Raw genomic sequence first — 19,826 nt, forward strand, 5'->3', positions numbered from 1 at the left:
GATTCGTCGACAATTCTCTCATTGCCACTTCCCAAGGTTGACTAGAAACATCACAATATCGTTTCGAATAAGAATGTTTAGTCTTATATTCTAACCTACTTGCACTACTATTTGAACGTTTCTCTAGAGCTTTTGTATAATCTTATTTCAAAATCAACATTAATAATGTACAATTAAGAAATAAAGAATTCGTATAAACATCACCAACTAATACTGTATACTTTTAAAGAGGAACCAAAGTCCTTAAAGTTTTGAAGCTAATTTGACAATTGTTGTAATTGCAGGCTGGGATTTTGTGTTTTAAGATGGAAGGTCAATGTTATGTGATTAAGAGTCATGCATGAACGTGCGAATTTCACACATAAATTGGGGAATAATTATGACGGCAGAGACATGCTATTCACGCACGGACACTTGTAACTTGTCGCCTCGTCAGATGATCCTTAATCGTTGTAAGATGTTTAATAACTTTTTTATTTAGTCATCAATTAGGATTTTATAATTATCACTAGTTCTGAATTTTCGGATAAGTACTTTTATTTTGTGATAATTCTCTTTGGTTTATTGAACATAGATATTATTGAAGGCTCTAATTGAACAAGTGTGATGATGGTGGAATGACCTCGACCAGTCGCAGGTTCGATTGCGACAACGTCTGACACGAGTTGTGTAAGTAGTAGATGGAAATTCCGGTGTCGCCGTAACAGCGGCAAGTGTGCGGGCTAGAGTCCTGTGCGTGCGCACCGCTTGGCGAGGCCACGGTATGAATGGAGCTGCGGTATGTAGGTCACGGTGTCGTCAATGGGCCGTCGGCAGGGCCCCGCGCAGCCGCCTCATGCGCCCCATCGTGCCGTGAAAGTTGCCACTACTTTCGCGACTGTCGCTCTCACATACACGACAAATTGCACTTTAGTGCAAACAACTGAGTTACTTTTGGAGCGACGCTTGCTTACGATCACATCCGCTTCGTCGTTTCGTGCGTGCCTCGAAGACTTTCTGCGTTGGATTGTTGCGAGAACTCTATGGTAGCCGTAAATAAGGTCTAGTTTCGTTCGGGTCGTTGAAAATTCGGCCGAGCTGTATGCTCGTGCTTAGGAATTCACTTCCGGGTAGGTCGGAAAGTGAAATGGACCCGTCTGTGATGTAATTGGAATTCGGATGTATCCGGAGTCAGCTTTACTCCATTCACTTATAAAATTCTATAGGTATTGGTTGACGTAATAGGCCGCGAACCGCAGCCGTTTCCGTGACACAGTAAACAGTTGAAGCAGTGAATGAAGCGTAAGATGACTTTTTCTACCGCCTGCATAAGTTATAACTTTTATTTTACATACCACACTATGGCTTATAGCCAAGCGCAAGCTAGAAGATACGGTACATGGCTAATTTGAATTTACAACTACTAACTATCCACCGTTTGTAAATGAAAGATAAACTACTCACACAAATATTCAGTAACCAGAGTTCACATTTACAGCTTTGTTACTTATTTATATAGAGCTGTATAATACCAACATATAAAGAGACTTATTTATTTATGAATTTTACTTAACTAATTAATTTAACCCTTTGGTATTTAATCGTAAATAAAATGAACACTGAAATCGTCGCAGCATCATAAATCCGCGAGAATATTTGTAGTCGTCGAGTCGTTTGTCTCTATAAATATAAATTGATGAAATATAAAATGTTAAAATTCTTATGTATAAAAAGATAATTGTAGGTTAGCTGTTAGAGGTTACAGGTACACCTTTACCTTTTGGTAAATAAATACATGGCTCTTTACCAAGAATTCCAAATTACATCAACAGCTTTCTGTTAATTTTGCAATATTGCTTTTCATCCTTTACGGTTTTTATAGAAATACACCCCCTATAAAGTCTAGACCGTAAATTCATTCAATTCTAAACAACTCCCGCACTAGTATACGTTATCCTTGTATAGCGGGAGGTTTTACAAATATTAAACTACAGTTACAAATAACAGAACCTCAAGACTTCGGTACCAGAGAGTTTCGGCTCAGTTAGGTAGGTACGCTCTCTCTGTAGTCAATGGTAATTGTCTGTATATTCTACTTGCTGTCAAACTGCACAGTAATGCACAGTAGTGAGAAGAAATTGCATTTTTAGAAACCCCAGATATCTGTAAATGTCTATGACAGAAGTCTTGAATATCTGCGGAAAATTCTATTGTTTCGGGTCAAATAGCAATTGGGTAATCCTAAATCTATATATAAAAATCAATGCCACTTTTCGTTGTTACTTTATAACTCAACAATGCCTTTACCGATTTGGCTAATTTTGGTCTTGAATTATTCGTTGAAGTCCAGAGAAGGTTCATACATAGAGAAAATTAAAAACAGAACTTGCAAAAGTGTAAAGTCAACATCTTTCTATACTCCCATATGCAAACAATTTGTACTAATACACAAAAGCCAATTTGACGTTAGTGCTGTTAAACAAATTTAATGTCATTTCATTTTATCAGCGATAATAATTATGGCTTTGTTGTGTTTATTTTTTCCAAAATATTGTTGAGTTATTGCTTTTATATGTTTATATTTTCCAGAATTGTTGTTCGTTAGTCTTGGTAAAACTCGAGAACGGCATAATTTTAGTCTTGAAATATTGGAAACTATCCAGAGAAGGTTTAAACGGTGAAGAGAATTCAAATAATTGCCGGGGAAAACCTTAAAAACAGCCCTTTTCTTTCCCATGCCAACGTTCTCTAACAAAAGTAGTAAATTTCAAAATGAGGATGGTACGAGGAGAGCAGGTAGTGTACACGAGGGTGATTTTGGGATGTCGATCTTGCGGAGATGCGATTCCCCTTTAATACGACGATGTAAGAAGACAGGCGGTACGGAGCCCGCTGAGAAGCTTAGCTGACAATATATATAAAAAAAAAACTGTAGCAGAAGAATATTATGGTAAGATAAGTACCAGGAAAGCAGATAGTAGTAGTTCATCAGAGTGATAGCAGGAGAGCAAATAATAATAATAATACATGAGGGGTGATGAGCAGGAGAGCATGTATCATGAGAAAGTGGTACATGAGGATACCATTAAATCGGGCAGAAGAAGTCACAGTAGCAGCTAGATGTATGTGAAGGTGGTTTCGATCTTGCAAAAAATGACGCGATTGGCAGTAACTAATTTATTCTGGTATTTTTGTCTGCAATGCTGTTATCGACTCTTAAGCGATACGAAGTTCGCCGGGAAAGCTAGTTAGTATCATAACGACGGAGGGTATAATAATTCCTTGAAGATTATAACTGTATAATAAGCTCGCAAATAATTATATTTATTCCTCTGAAACTCGGGCTGAAAGCGGATAGTTTCTTCCGATATCGGCATCAACGACGATTTGTCTTTCGCTTGCATCTTGCTATTACTGAAAAAGGCAGTTATTTATTATTATTTAGTATGAGAAAACTTGATACATAGTTAATTGAAAAGTTAGGTTTAGAAACCAAATATTTTGCAAAAGCAAAAATACGTTGTCGACTTTCTCATTTCTGACACATTCCATTAGACTTTGATCTAGGACATGTTTCCTCGTTGAAATACTTTGGGCATTTCTATATAAAGTTATTAGATATAAAAGCGTATTTGTAAAGTGCCGTTCTAATATCGTTCAATACACCGTTCCTTGTTAGTACCATAAAGATTAAAACTCAGTTGATGAGCGGTATTCAGTGTGCGGCGTGTCTGCGCAGCGCAGCGCAGTTCGTAGCGGCCAGCTTTCACCGAGCTCAAAGCTCGCGCGCCATGCATGTTTATTAAGTTAACCATTTTAACAGGAATTCCAGAGGCTTCCGTTTACGTCGCTATTAGTACTTTTAGTTGTCATGGTGCTTCAAGGTGTCCGTTAAAGTCACTTTAAATGAATACTTTTGTCGTCTTCTCTTCTTGTTCATGCGCAATGTTCATGACACGACATACTAGTCAATACATGTTTACCAATAGTCATAAATCTTATTTTTCTGTTACGTTTTTATTCTATTACTATCCTTAGCATAAATGCAAATCAACAATCACGATATTATATTAGAAGTTATTCAAGGTTAAAAAGTTGGTCTTAGCGACATGAAACCCTTACAATAAATCTAAGAATAGATCATTCTATAAACAAAAGAATGTGTGATTAAAATGCCAACATAGTAAACCTTGAAACGAGTACGCCTATACAAATACTGCGAATCGTGTATTATTACGTCATTAGGTAATACACGAATAGAGGTAAGTTTAAGCTGCATCGCGGGAACAGTTGAGCTTAACGGTGACCGAGGCTGTAGAGTACAGTTAGTCGCATTCCTAGAGCGGCTCGCGGAGTCGCGGCCAGGGTGGCAGCTGCAAGGGGGACGCGGCTCTCAGGAATGTGCCAGTGTCAGCACATATCCGCTATTGCTTGTATTTGTTACGATATGCATTAAGTTTAGCAGCCAAGTCTCATTATTGTGCACTTTGCTTGCTATATTTTATATTCGCTCATATATACTCGAATTTAATTATAAATCGTATAAATCTTGAATTGTAGGACAATCTGCTTATGGATGACTTAATAAGTATTATTTAAAAAGTTATCATTAACTTATATCAGATTTGATAATAAAGATAACTACGAGCGTTGTTTTAGGTACAAATTATAACATTCACATTCTTTATTATATTTGTAGACTTTAGAAATTTCTTCTTCAATAGATTTGTTCGTTTTCCATTTATAGACTTGCTGCGCTTCTACAAAAAAAACAAAAAGCGATGAGCCTGTAACGCTCGTGTATGCATTATTATTCTAAAATGTCTAGATCATTGCAAAATTTCAACAAAAAGGAAAACCAATATCTCGTATAGAAACCGCGATTACCGACACTAGGCTAATAGTATTTATTACGTAGGTCACTCTTTTTATACAAATCGACTATAATAGCCAAACTGTGGGCAGACAATAGTGAGCGCAATGTTTAAATGATTTTAGCATTTCTATACGAAATGTCTTGCGAAAGTGACAAGACATTGCTTAACTTTTTTTAATATAAAGTTATATTTGTCCACAGAAATCTGGCGCTGGGTATTGGCATCCAGAACTTCCCAGAGGGTTTGGCTGTCAGCCTCCCGCTACAAGCTGCCGGCTTCTCCGTATGGAGGGCATTTTGGTAAGGATAACTACGTAATTTTTCATGTATTTGCTCATATTTTTCTCTAATAGTTGTCCTTAACAGATTTTCGTGAAAATTGACGACTTTTCTCCTTTGTACCTAAAGAACAAAATATAATTATACCAATTTTGCTTGTCGGCCTTTAGGGAATTGACTTGTAGGTAAATGTATTCGCATGTGAAATGATAAACCCAATACACGAATCAAATCTATGTTATTCGTTCACAGTGCGGCTTTGTGGCATCATAGCTCGGTATTTTCAGGGGCCACTTAGCATGTCGTCAAAGTTGTAATTGATCAGTTTGACAACATTCCTCGGCTGATTCGTAGAATAGAGTTCACATGGTGGCAGCAAGTTTGCCAGTCGGCAGTTAGAGCGTGGCGCGCGGTTAGAGAATGCGCCCGCTCGTCGTTAGGCCGGATGCCAACGCAACCAGACTGGCCGACCCCATTCCTGTTCAGGCTAATTCATTTAGCGACTGTTGCTGGCCCGAGCAACTCGACTACATATGCCGAGATTTGTGATGCCCCTCCAACAGCTAGATGGCTTTGCGGTCATATCACGTCAAATGCTAAATTACGTAGAGCAGTACGTTTTGATATCCCTGCAACATCTTTAAAACATACTTTTATGAAACGTTTCATATCTAAATTATACTTGTGTTATTTATTACATTGTATGCTGCTTCATATTCAGCGGTCTTCAAAAGCATCCGTTTGTTAAGTGAACACACACTTAATAAGTTTAAATTGTCAGAGTAAAAGGTTACTTAGGCATTGTGCTACGTGCACGCATTGTAAACGTTACCAAATAGGTAAAAGTTGTAAATAGTCGCATTCCGTCGTGTTCTCGGAACCGCTGCCCTGGCGCCGCCTCGCCGGTGCACAGCCCGCGGCTAACGATCTACGAAAATGAACTGACTTCGTAATGGATATGCTTATGCGAAACTTACAAATTGTGTTTGGAATTTTGGATGAGTAGTCGTTCTGCATAAATTAAGATTCCATTCTAAAAAAGAAGCGTATTCCAAGAACTCGCAATTTTTTTTAACTTACAGTAAATTTGGCAACTCTAAAGCAGATTCGAGATTAGATGGCAACAATTATTCAAAAATTAAGTTATCTGAATCTTTTAAAGGGCGAAAAAAAATTTGACATAAGCCTCTGACATGATCACTAAATATACCAAAATAATCGAAAAATATTGAATTAGTTCACATACACAAGACTAGCTGATATCAAATTTAACGCATCCATATGCATATGAGCAGCATTCAAGTCTAGTGGCTACTTCGTAGCTCCTTAGCTGGCAGTGGCGGTAAGAATGTGCTCGAGTGGGAATCCTGGGCCGCAGAGTAGGCCGGGAATGTGCGCCGAGCGACGACCCCGCCTTGCCCGCTCGTGCCGTGTACCCCAACCTTAGTCACACACTAGGTACATACACTACACACGATGCACGCCACTACGGGAAATTAAACGATCATACTTTTTACAAGTAACCACTTACATTTCAAACGCAATTATGCTACAATTCATTAAATTCTTCTTGTTAATTAATTCCGACCAAGCTTACATGCTTCGGGTATTTGCTTAAAAGGCACATCAATTAGATATAGAGAAAGTTTTTTTTGCACTAAATAAATAACGATGTTTAGGGATAAGTATAAAATCGTTATTTCTATTATCTGATCATCTGAGTAAATAATTTAAATCCGATCGCTCAGTAATCTGGTTCGTCAATTATAGTTATTGTCATTGATATTCTGCGAACGCATAATATCAAGACATTATTTTTGAAAGGAATTTCCTAAGTAAGTCTCATCATAAAAATGATTACAGTATACGTAAAGACGTGTACGATAGGGTCTGCGGAATTTAAGGGGCGAGGAATGCGGACTGAGCAAGAAGTGCTCCGGCCAACTCGCATGCCCGATACGGGATCGCATTTGCCACCGTTTCGTGTATGTTAAGCACCTTTCGAAATCGTCTGTGCCAACTGGTTCATCACAAAGGTACACAGCATTGTTTAATTCAACTGAAACTTTGGTGTAGAATTAGGTTCTCGTAGCTGATAAAGTTTCTATTTTTGTAACATTCGTAGAATACAACCTTTATTTTCCCTTCATGGTTTAAGATGTAAAAGAACTGTGTTGATATGAAGCATAATATACATAGTAAAAATCTTTAACAGTTAGATAATAGGAGAACTTAATTTCAACCACGAATTATCATTGATAGTATTGTGAAATGTTTTAGGTGAACGTAGATGTACAGACAGCATTGTCAAACAAAACCGATTGATCTTTCTTCATCGATCAACATACCTACGTTAGATTACGTTCATGTTTTCTAAAGCACAGTTACGATCAACCTCAAAGTGGCTTGTGTACTTGATGAAATGGAATGTCAAGTTGTTATGCACCAATATTATTGGGATGCTTCATTTTAAGCAAGCATGAAAAATTTTATGGGTTTAAAAAAATGTTGATTCCTTTTACGTTTAAAAAAACTTCCCTCGGTTTCATGTATACCACTATACATGGATGTCTACGAAACGTGTGATAAAAATAAGTGGAATATACTCTTTTTATAAATGAAACCCACATGATTATCCTGTAAGTATCCTGGGGTCGTTCAGTAGAGAAGGATGGGAGTTAGATAAATTTATGGCCTTTGCCGGGGTATCCCTAAATAGACATACGCATAATGTGCATCTATCTGGACCACAGTTAAAGGACCCTGATTCGGAACATGAAAAATGCTACAGAATGTAATTGATTTCTAACCATAGCACTTTAAGATTTTTTATCTAGCATTGATTTTGCCAATTTGTCAATATATTTCTCTAAATATTCAGACACAAAGTCACTTGATAGGAGGTTTTTACATCTATTATTAAACAAATTCTCGTCATTTTGTCGAACCTAATTTGACGATAGTTTTTTGCGGCATGATATAATAGTCCAAGCACTGTAGTGATCCATTGTTGTAGACAATGCGCCTAGTCAACGTTTCTCACCGCATGCATATGACTCATAATGACGTAGCCAACATCATATTTACGCACCGTGCAGGTGCCTCATCCGTTAGAAAACCTAATCAATGAAATCATAATTGATTGGTTAAGTTTTGACTAATTTGAAAGCTACATTAGAGATTCTGCTATTCTATTTATAATATCGATGCTAGCAATAGTCACGAAATCGATTAACAAATATTAAATATGTTACATCGATTAAATTTTTGTAAAGTTTTCGCAAGTCCGGTGGCTACGGCGGTGTCGAGGCGGTGGTCGGCGGCCGGGGCGGCTCGGGCCCGAGTCTGCGTGTCTGGAGGTCGCTCTCGACGCTGTTTGGTCAGATGCTCATTGCTAACTGGACCCGAGAAAGTCGTCTATTTCGAAATTTGAGTGTTGCGTGAGCTCGGTGTGCGATGTGTCGCTGCGGTGCCGCGGAGTCTGGTGCGTTGCGCGGCAAGCGGACGGCGGCGCGCTGTCTGCGCGTTCTTCCGGACCGCACCCGTCGGACCAGTCGCAGCGCACCGCCCGCTGCCCGCCTCGGGCGATCGGCCTTCAGAGTTAAATAATTAAATCGAGAGAGCGACGCCGACCGCAGCTACCGCCGCGCCGCCGCCACCGTCGCCGCCGCGCGGGCCCCGAAGAAGTCGTCGCGGAAGGCGCTGCCAGCCTTGGTGGCGCTGTTCTGCGCAATCGAGGCCGGTTTGACCGCCACATATTGCGTTGTAGCCGCGCCTAATCTTCTGAGAACACCTTCCTGAATACTCGAACATACAGCAGCAAAGTTTAAAACGATGACATCGTATAACCACAAGATGACTAATGTGGTCTTAATATAACGTCAAGTCATACTGTTTGAAATCTAATAAGCTTTGCTTTGTTAGTTAACGGTCAAGTATTGTTAACATAAGTTGTAACAGCGTATGCACGTCTAGTTACATTTATTTCCTTCTGTCTACGAAAACTACAAAAATGTACTTATCGTGCCTGTGTTATCAAATAATGATTTCAAAATACCTTTTAACACAAGCTTGTAAACAAAGTTCTAGTAAGGAACTCAACAAAAACTTATTACCTGAAAGCTATACATACTTACTTAACACACAGACGATAAATTTCCAAAAATTACAATATAGGAACACACATTCGTGAGCTTTTATTTAAATTCAACGTAGTTATTGAGTGACGGGTATCCTGTTTTATGGCTTGTCGGCGGCTCAACAGTCGGCGATTCTGCGAATCAGTGGATATTGTCGCAAATTGCCGCTTTCGCCACCCGCTGAATAATGCATGCGATAACATAACATCACGTCGCGCACCCGGCGCGCCGCCGCAGCGCAGTCGCCGCCCGGCGCCCGCCCCGCGCACCTCACAATTTCATCAAACTCGTTTCCCCCTCGCATTCCGCCTAGCTATTGCCACTACACTTCTTGTTATCTAATGCTAATTCACCTCCCTACGTGCGTGTTATCACATCCTTATACAACAAACAAACTTTCAAATGTATGAACATTTCTTTCCGAGCTACTTTCTATTCAATATCTGTCCAACGTATTCCGCTAAAGTTGCCAAATTCATGATTAAACAGTGCCAAATAGGATTGAATATCTAGGTGGTGTTTGAAAGCGTCTCTCGGTGTGGTCCGTCTGAAGACGTAGGGCGTAGCCGAGTATTAGATTATCTCGTTGCATGTAGAAGCGGTGGGCAACATTGGCAGTCAGATACAGGCTGGTCGTCGTGTGGGGTGGCCCTGGCGGCGTTTCCCACAGCAGCGGCTCCTCGACCAGTTCGTCGGAATGTGGTCGCGGCACTGGCCCGCACTTTCACCAAAACAATTCGTTAGCGGCCTCTTTCGGCATCGCACCGCGCGCTTGCCTGTACCCCTCCACCCCGCCACCCGCACACGTGAAAATTAACAACATACTGATACATGACGTCGTGATCAGTATTTTGAATACACGGCCCTTTTGAAGTTCCGAGTACCTAGATACGGTGTTCATTACAGTTATGCTTTGAAGAATGCTAAAAACAAGATTTACCTCGAGCACAATGTGCTTTTCCATACAGGAAAAAGCTTTCAGCTTTCCTTTGTGCATATCAATATAAATTTAAAAAGTCAGGCCGTAGTACAGGACAAAGCCTTATTATTGCGTCATGAAATACTTGCATCTTTCCTGTTACACATTTTGTCACTTTCTCTAATTACGCGTATTCAGACTTTGAGGTATTTTAATGCAATCACCACTCAGTCTACGACGGCGTCTACATTTTCAGTTTATCGAGATTCCGACAATGTTAGGTACATTGATCAGCAGGTTTTAAATAATTTTTATTTATAAATTCAAAAGTTTTACAATCTACAAATCATATGATTTAATTATGAGCTGCCTGGTTTTCATTGCAGCAAAAAAGCTTTAAAGAGTTTTCTGTTTGAAGCGCGCACTGAACATGATACGACTGCCGCGCTTGCGCATGCAATGAGAGGAATTCGTTAGAAGTGGTCTTTGCCTAACGCATGTTAGATTTATTTGTCTGGACACACTACTAAGGCGAACATAAACAATATAATATGCTCCTAGATCAATAAAATGGCGACAGAAAGATTAACGAAGAACAGATAAATTATGTCTTCGCTTGGTCTAAATTTCAGAGAGCTTTCCAAGTTTTTCTTTTTAATCAATAATTTATTATAATTTTGATTGTATGTGTCATTCTGTCAAGTATTGCAATATCACGATTACCAGATTAGCAAACTTGGACAGGATGCTGTGAAAGTTTTAGTGAGAGGCAACAATTGACCGCCAAGAAAGCATGACACCAAGCTAAAGAAATGAAAGATGAATCGAGCCATTTTCTATGTCCGTCTACATGTCCGCAAACTAAATATTTTAGTGGGATATGGTTTTAAGTTTTAAGTTTTTAATTCTTATTTAATTTGACGTAAGAATTACACCGCCGAAATATACAAAGTACTATCATTCTATTTACTGGACTTTCGTATACACAGGCTTCAGCCTCATCACCAACGGCTAGCGTTAGAACTCTCTGATCAAAGGTTCTTAATAAAACATAACTAAAGACATTTCGTTTCTGAAAGGCTGATCAACACAAAAATAAGAAAATCATCTATAAAACTATTAAGCACTGTGGTTACTGGGTATTATTTCAAAACACTCAATCGATCGCCTTCCATTGACTAAGAGTTATTTAGATTTACAAACATACTAGCTTTTTCCCACTACTGGTATGTTGAGGTCGGCATCCAGGCTAACCAGATTCACCTAAAGACCAGTGTTTTACAAGGAGCGACTGTGTATCTGAACTCCTCAACTCGGTTAACTAGGCAACATGATACCCCTTAGTCAGACTGGTTGTCAGGCTTTCATGCTTCTGACTACCCGTAAGTCGAATATGCGTAAATAACAGCCGAGACCACAATTTAATGTGCCTTCCGGAGGAACTCGTGGACATAGATGATCGCTCATCCACGAATCGATCGTATCAGTGTAGCTAAACCTGCAATCAGTCAACTGGTGCAGTTATAAGTTAGACATTAGCATTATATATATTGGGGTTATATAACAGATTGTTCCTTGTCACCAGGTACGGTCAGCTCTCTGGCATGGTGGAGCCAGTGTTCGGCGTGCTAGGTGCGGTTGCCGTGGCGGCGGCCCAGCCCGCGCTGCCCTACGCGCTCGCCTTCGCTGCTGGCGCCATGATATACGTCGTAGCTGATGATATTATACCAGAGGCTAATGCTTCGTGAGTATTATGGTTTTTTTTGTTTTTTTTTTTCTTACATTCCTGCCTCATGGCCTATTTGTTTGAGATCGGCAAAATATGTTTTACATGCATTCTTTCCTAAAGCTCTTTAAGTTGTCATTGACATTTATACATTATTTATATCCGTCTGATCTATCCTCAGACTGACTCTTCAGCCTTTTTTAAATTTTATCAATTGAAGAAACTTATCTCTTCTGGGTACTATCCTTAATTTTGGAGTTACAATTATTTAATACCTTTCTAGCAAGTTGTGTAGCACAATGTGTACTGTGAAAGAGCATATTATTGAGTACCTGACAAGCTTTTGTTTCAATAGATAATCAACAAACCGATAAGCTGTCTCGCTTTGATTTTTCTTTGCAGCGCTTTTTATAGGTCCAGAATGTACGTAATTGGAAGACGCGTTATAAATATTGATCTTCTTTATTTAAGCTTGTGAAGTGTTCAAATTTGTTTCATAATATCAATGATCTGATACAGTATTTACATATCTGAAAATGACTCATTTCGGCTTAAATATTGACCTATGAATATAAATATCCATATTTAAACCCTCTACAAAAGAATCACATGTAATTAGCCGGTTGAGGTACCAACTAGCCTTGAAATCTTAATAAAAGATAAAATCTTAAATTATCTTTTCATACTGTCTGGAAGAAATAATGGACCGTTCTGCGCACCGGTCTCACATTTTCCCCTCCAAACGCCGCCAAATTAAAAAGGTCGTCCTTGAAATGACCCAAAAAGATTCTAAGTACGAACGATTCTTTGTTATGAACCCTTGTGAAAGATGCTTTACAATTATCGGCGGTAAAGATGACGATTCCCCACATTACACGTCTGCACATGTCCGTATTATCTGATTCACAGCACTGATATACCCTTTTCTAATGGGTGATGATAATTATCCATGTAGGTACAATTTATTGTTAACTAGTTATGTGGTATACCATTAATTTTGATCAGAAGTATGTATCCTGGATGCTGAAGCTAAGTGACAAATGTAAATGTTGTAGAAGAAACTGCATTCTAAAATGTAAATAAAACTAGATAGACAAAGGTAGAATGCCGCTATGGATTTAAAACTACATGTAGTTCGCTTTCTAGCATGGGATTCGCAAATTAAGGAATCAAATTATTAATATTGCATGTCTACTTTGTATTATGTCTTACGGCGTCAATGGACTGGACTCCATCAGTTCCATGACACGTGGCCAACACACGTGTACTTTATTGCCGTGGTACTCCAATATGTACAGAATGAAGCAGTACATTAGGTAACGTTACACATTGATATGTAACTGTACAATCAGCGTGCTCTTGACATAATTGGATTGACGAGGGTCGTCTTGTTTGGTTGTTCTGATTCACGTCAGTATTTCGGCCGATATAGATTGTTAACCGTCAATATGTGTGGACTCGTTAGTGTGAGAGCCGAGAACGCTTACTTCCCCTTAGTGATAGAAGGACTATTGTCCATCTGAAGCATTGTAGAGACCGGTTGCGACTCCCTTCCGGATTCGAGCCTGTCTGTCAAGTTACGTTATTGGCTAATTGTTCTCAAGTCCTGGGAGCGACCGAAAATAACAATATTACAACATGGCAACCACTTTGAAAGCGTTATTGTTTGTTATTGAACTTTTTTGAACCTTGAGGCTAGACAGAAGACACAATAGATAGATTTGCCTAAAAAAGTTTTGTAGAACATCTTATCGATTGAAAGAGCTTGTTTGCCTGGCACTCAGCTGCAACATCTTCGTCGCTCAATAAACTTGTTATTTTGTTGTAAAGCTATATTCTAGCTTGTTCTGTTGTCATAGTCGTGTCCGTCGAGTCTGGCGATGTCTGTTCGTCTAGACTGATCTGCTATCAATAGAATGACAAGAATAACATGCAGATTTACTGAAAAAGATTTATCTGTCTGCACGGTTTTATTTCGTTTACTTTTATTATAACGATATTATTATTTAGGTATGTGGAGTTGAGAATCATGTCTTGTAGTTTTGTAAAATCAATAGTTTGAATAACTTCCACAATCTATTAAGGTATTAAGCCTTTATTTGCTTATATTGAAATCTTAAATCCATCTTTCTATATAGGGAACCTTAATTAACCCTAAGTCCGTTGTATCCTGGTACTTTTTGCTTCTTCTAAGGAGAAAATGGAAGCACGGATAAGATATTAAGTCTTAACTAGCTTACAAGTACTATTAAATTTCGTATCCAAATCAAAATCGCGAATTCAATCGAAAGCTGTCCCAATTTTTTCATATATTGAAATCTAAACCTTCATCAGTGGTAAGGTAACAAAAGCAAATAAGGTATGTGTACTGACTGACAGTGCGCGCCCGCAACACCTGACACTGCCCCGCGAAGCACGCGCGCGCATCTCTAAGCCTGATTAGCATTATCATCGGATACGACATCTGTTTGCTCTTTACGAGTGCTCTTTATACCTCTTACGATATTTAAAAATATTTTCATAAAATCTGATCAACCGCTCAAGAAGAAATCCTTTAGATATATCTGAATTTAAAGATTCGTTTGATCTTTTTCAGTATTTTAAGGATAGTTAACATCTCACAAGGATTGTTGAGACTTTAAATGATACCATTTTGTTAATTCAAGATTTCGTGCTATCTATCTGTAATTGACATAGAACGAAAGATCTTATATTTTACTTGAACACTCTTTGTAACATATTAGTCTGCAATAATAGCGAGTGAGACAATAGCGTTTTGCATTGCAAGCGGCACGTGTAGTGTAGGCGCGCGGCGTCGGGCGTCGGGACGCAAATACCCCGCCAGAAATAGCGGCGCGCCGTCTAACACCCCGGACGCGATGCCGCCGTGCGACGCGACAACACAGCCCGACATTTATTACCTACCAACCATGTCCAGCTATTTGTTACTCCACATAATAAAATTAAATTATAGCCACCTACTATCCAGACGACCGAATTTTTCACGATTCAAATTAATTCGCAATGTGCGTTCGAATTTGGAGCGCCACTAATGTAGATTAATGGGTTTAATGTTTAATTATTTGTTATACATTGTCGGGAGTCTGTGTTGTACTAAACAGTATCTAACACTTGCACGATGGTTTATTCAGTCAGGACAAAGAGTCTCGGTGCAATTTGGAGACGAATGACTATGACCATAATAAAAGCTCAAATGAAATTTAGGACGCCCAATTTCCGTTCAGTACAATCTTCTGCATCATTAATATATTGAATACATTTACGTGATTCAAGATGTCTAAAATTATAAGGTCCTTCATAATAAAGTCATACTTACTGTCATTCTCTTTGAAAAAACTATTCTTAACCAAAACTCGCTGTCGCATTGCTGCTTTAAGCTTGTGTTGAATATATACAGGATCAAAATCAACAAAGTTTGTGAAGTATTGTTGTTAGTTTGAAAACTATTTATTAAATTTATGATGTCCATATTAGTAGACAAGGGGACGTAGAGGAGTACGTACCATTAGTAGGGTTGCGGGTGGCTCGTGATTGACGTTGCGGTGTCTATTTGAAGCGGGCGGGCGGCGCGTGCGCAGGGCGGCGCGGCGCAGCCTCGCTCTTTATGAAGTAAATTCGGTGCGCCGCCGCCGCGCGTGGGCTTGTCACCGTCTCGCCACTGTCAATAACAATAAATATAAGAAATAACGCGTTTGTTGCTGGGATAAAGACGGTGACGACGCTCTAGTTTGTCTATGCGCTGACGTCACCGTCTGGGAATCCAGTGCGCTGCCGATCGACACTCCCTGATCTACCTCCAGATGTCACGGTGGATATAAACCCTGTATATCCAGTCCACCACCGCCGGATTCCACTCAATAAGCAGCTAGCTAAGTCGCCGCTCTCAACAACACTTATATGTCTAGGTTTAGCAGAACATTAAGTACTCTACGAGACCTAACTCAACAACAACTTAATTCATTGATTTGTATTCCATAGTTTACAACCTCAAGTAGTTCTATGGATACCTTTTGAACATAAATGAAATTTATGGTAAAGTTGACGCTGATTGAAATTTCAACTACAAAATGAGTGAATTCCAAGCATACAGTCATCAATTAGTTTTCACATCAGCTTCGCATTCGTCTTCAAAATTCCTAAGATTTTGTGCGTGATGTCAGCGGTATTTAGGTGCATGTCGTGTCCAGGCGGGGTTGCCCAGCGCACGTGAACAGAATGTACGATGAGCTGTCATACTCGTTAACAAGGCTTAGACCGTACACCGCGATACAAGCCGGATGTCAAAACTATACTCTGCGAAATAGATTTGATAAAGTTAGCTTCCAACAGTATTCCGCCTATTCCCGATTAAGTAAGCATCTATTAGGAATCATGTTCCATTTTGGAATAACCCGCCTAACATAAAGCGCTCTTTAAATTCGTTCGGCATTAGGTCACCTACAGACATTGAAATACACACGCAAACAGAATAATATGAATGTATTGAACAAACAAACATACGTTTACTTGAATACAAGGAACGTGTTCAGATATAAAGAAGATTCGTTATTAAGTGATTGAATTACACAGGTATTCATAGTTACATCATATCCAGCGTTTTGCATAAACGACATGTTTCTTAGTAAATCAATCTGTTTTGATTTCGAAATATTTATTCTGTGATACTTAAGTAACATGTGAATAATAAAGCTGGTTGCATTCAGTAAAAGGTTATTAATAAGAAGCGATGTGAGATAAGTATGTTCAGTTGACCAAATTAATTGTGTATGTACACAACGTATGGTTAGTAGGTAGGACCTAAGTACTAAGAATCGTTTTAATGTAATGGCCCGCAATTCCAGTAAGCGTATTCCGGACGGGCATTTTCTGTAAATCCGAGTGCGTGAGACGCAAGCGCCATCGGCGGCCTTTCCGATATCGTAATTTTGCTACCTATTTGATATTCAAATATCGTTTACTCGTTATTTCTCAATGGTTGGCATCGTATGACGACAGCATTTTATAACGGACCCCTATATGTTATTATGTACATACAATTATGTATATCACAGTCAAAGTGCGTCAGTAAACGTATTACCGCCTCCTTAACACGAGACATACATTTTAATGTGTTTATGATGTGTCCGTTTAAATCGTAAAATAAATTTCCGGCCGTCAAATTCAGTTTCGGTCCTTTTTTGTAGTGATTTAAACTTTTGAATTTGGAATTATAAATATATTAGCCGATTGAGATTGCAAATATTTTGCCGATTGATGAGAACTAGCTAAGACGCGACCAACTCTTGAAGTTGTTACTATCTTCAACATATCATATGTTTTCAAAGTTCTTATGTCTAATATGAAATTATATTATTCATTATGGAGACTTACTGATATTAAAAACGCACCTTCTTTAAGCATGTGTAAAAGCGTGAAGAATCCTACCACACAAGCCTTCTCACTATATATGATAGGATAAGGCTTAGGAAAGACAATGATGTTTGTTCAACGTGTAAGTATTAAGTGTGCGTTTCTTTCGCAGCGGTAACGGCAAGCTGGCGACGTGGGGCTGCATCATCGGCTTCGTGGTGATGATGTGCCTGGACGTCGGGCTCGGGTAACCGCCCCTCGCCCCTCCTCACGCCGTGCCTTCATCGCCGACTTATGCTGACTAGTATTACCGATCTAAGATAAACCCACTACCCCTGTAAGTTAATGTAGATATTTTTGTATAAACTCATGTGATCATCAACCTCTCAACTTTGGATACACGAATATCTATATATATTCCAACTGAACCAAATCAAATGATTCCCAACATGTGATATTATTTTAAAGTAATTCCATTACAACCAAATTGTTTTAACGCAGAATCTATCCATAATTCAATTGCATAATGAAGCGATCTCAAGTTGTTTTAACCGGTCATTAAAAGGTTAGGAATCCATCGGTCGAAATAGTTACACGGTACGCCGAGTGTGTACGTGTCTCAAATTTTGTACGTTTTCTATAATTGGTTGTATTCAGTACTCTAATTGGCTCGCTACAGGTAGCGGCGGCGTACACATGCCGATGATACTTAACTAACAAGCTAAGCTCAGTACCTATCAAAAGAAAAAGTTCCCATGTTTGTCATGAATGTCAATTGTATAAAAAATCATTTAGAAACGTCATTCTGATTAGGAATGGAATCATGCTCTATTTATGTACAGGTTGATGTAGCAGTAAATTTTATTGTTGAGTAATCTTTACTTAAATATGAATATTAAATAAAGTTCCAAGTATCGCCTTACGATCGCAACTCCTGGGGATCGTATGACGAGTCGTGTTCACTGTGTTTTATTATACTTAACGGGATCTTATGTTTACCATATTTGTAGGCAATACTTCATAAACCCTTAGAAATTATCTCTGAAATGGTAAAACATAATTATGTAATAATTTGTAGCTATGGAACTTAGCTGTCGCCAAATTATTTATATACATATGGGTGGAATTCATTGTAAATATGTAAAGTGTAATATATTGTGCGTGGTCCGGTGATCGTGCGTCGCCGCGGCTGCTCAGATGTACTGACATCCGTATTATACACGTGTCAATTGGTTTGAATGTAGATTTATTTCTATGAGAGATAGCTTCTGCTTGAATACAGTAGTTGTATTAAAAATATACAAGAAATGATTGTTCTACCAAGTGTTCAGACTGGGAGATGTTTGCGATTTATTTTGCAGTGCACGTAAAAGCAGTTGTACCTACCAAATAGGTACTATTAGGTGCCAAAACACATAATTTGTGTTTCCGTGTAAGTACTAAACGTACGCTAGAAATGTCTTTGCTAAACAAACAAACCCTCAGAAAGTCTGCTTATTTACGTTTGTTCGTCGTTATACCAGAACGAGTATCTAGTTAAACAAAAAGTGTTTCAAATATTCCAAAAATGATATTAATGTTATATATAAAAATATTGTATAATTAGTACTTGTAAGATATTATTATGGTATTCCGGTGATTATGGTTATAATAGTTAAATTTATGCGTAGTTACGAATTCCACCCGTTTCTGCGTCCCAAGTGTTGTTCTCGTGGTCTCGCATTAGTTGTTGTCTTGTCACTTTACTACGAGAACAACACTCGGGGGTAATTTAGTTGAATTTAAGCTAATACTTTAAGGCCTTTGTTCGTCAGTTAGCCGACAGCACATAATGTCATCTAAAGTTTCCCTGATACAAGTTAATACTAATTTGTTATTGGAAACATCGCTATCGATAAATATCGGTTAAAAACAATGAATTAGTTCGGTCATACATAAGTATCAACAAGGGCCTTAGATTAATTTTGTATCGGAATAGATAAAAAAGACAATATCAATGTTTTATAGAAAATAACATTAAATATTAATGTATAATAAATTAATTTGGAAAATGTACGTTTGAGTACATACTGCATGCATTTAGAGGTAAGTACCTAAGTAGGTAGTGTGAGTTTTCGGTCAATTTTAATGTAAAGCAGTTGAATTAAAAAAAAATCGTTAATAATGTAACAGTGGACGTTACTTTGCCTCGAAATATATTGAAGAAATGAGTACTTAAGTCTTAATCGTATTTAATACAATGGTATACAAAAGGTACCAGAATAGTACCAAAGTGTTGGAGCCCACATGCTTGTTCAAAACTCGCACTACTATATCTAAGAATACGCTTCGGCCATAGATTTCCCAAAAATATATTTTTAAAATGATAAATTGAAATCAATATTATGTTTCCCAAAGTTGAATAGATATAGTTTAATATTTTTGCATTTATTCAATAATGGTTGAATATATTGTCACAATAGCACAATATTTTAGTTTTGGTTTCATTGTTACTTAAAATTAATTTAATTGTTTTATATTATACAAAATGCAGTGTCA

General features: G+C 38.4%; 1 protein-coding gene across 1 annotated transcript in view; it reads left to right on the forward strand.

Annotated features, from left to right (window-relative positions):
* LOC113501271 (zinc transporter ZIP11-like) overlaps positions 1–19,826 on the forward strand; it is a 27,559-nt gene extending 7,733 nt beyond the window's left edge. Inside the window, exons 5-7 of the mRNA XM_026882368.1 lie at positions 5,057–5,155; positions 11,778–11,936; positions 17,461–19,826. Of these exons, the coding sequence (XP_026738169.1) occupies positions 5,057–5,155; positions 11,778–11,936; positions 17,461–17,539 (337 nt within the window). The 3' untranslated portion in view covers positions 17,540–19,826. The remainder of the gene's footprint in view (positions 1–5,056; positions 5,156–11,777; positions 11,937–17,460) is intronic.

This window comes from Trichoplusia ni, chromosome 15, assembly GCF_003590095.1.
Source record: "Trichoplusia ni isolate ovarian cell line Hi5 chromosome 15, tn1, whole genome shotgun sequence".
NCBI classification, from domain to species: Eukaryota; Metazoa; Arthropoda; class Insecta; order Lepidoptera; family Noctuidae; genus Trichoplusia; species Trichoplusia ni.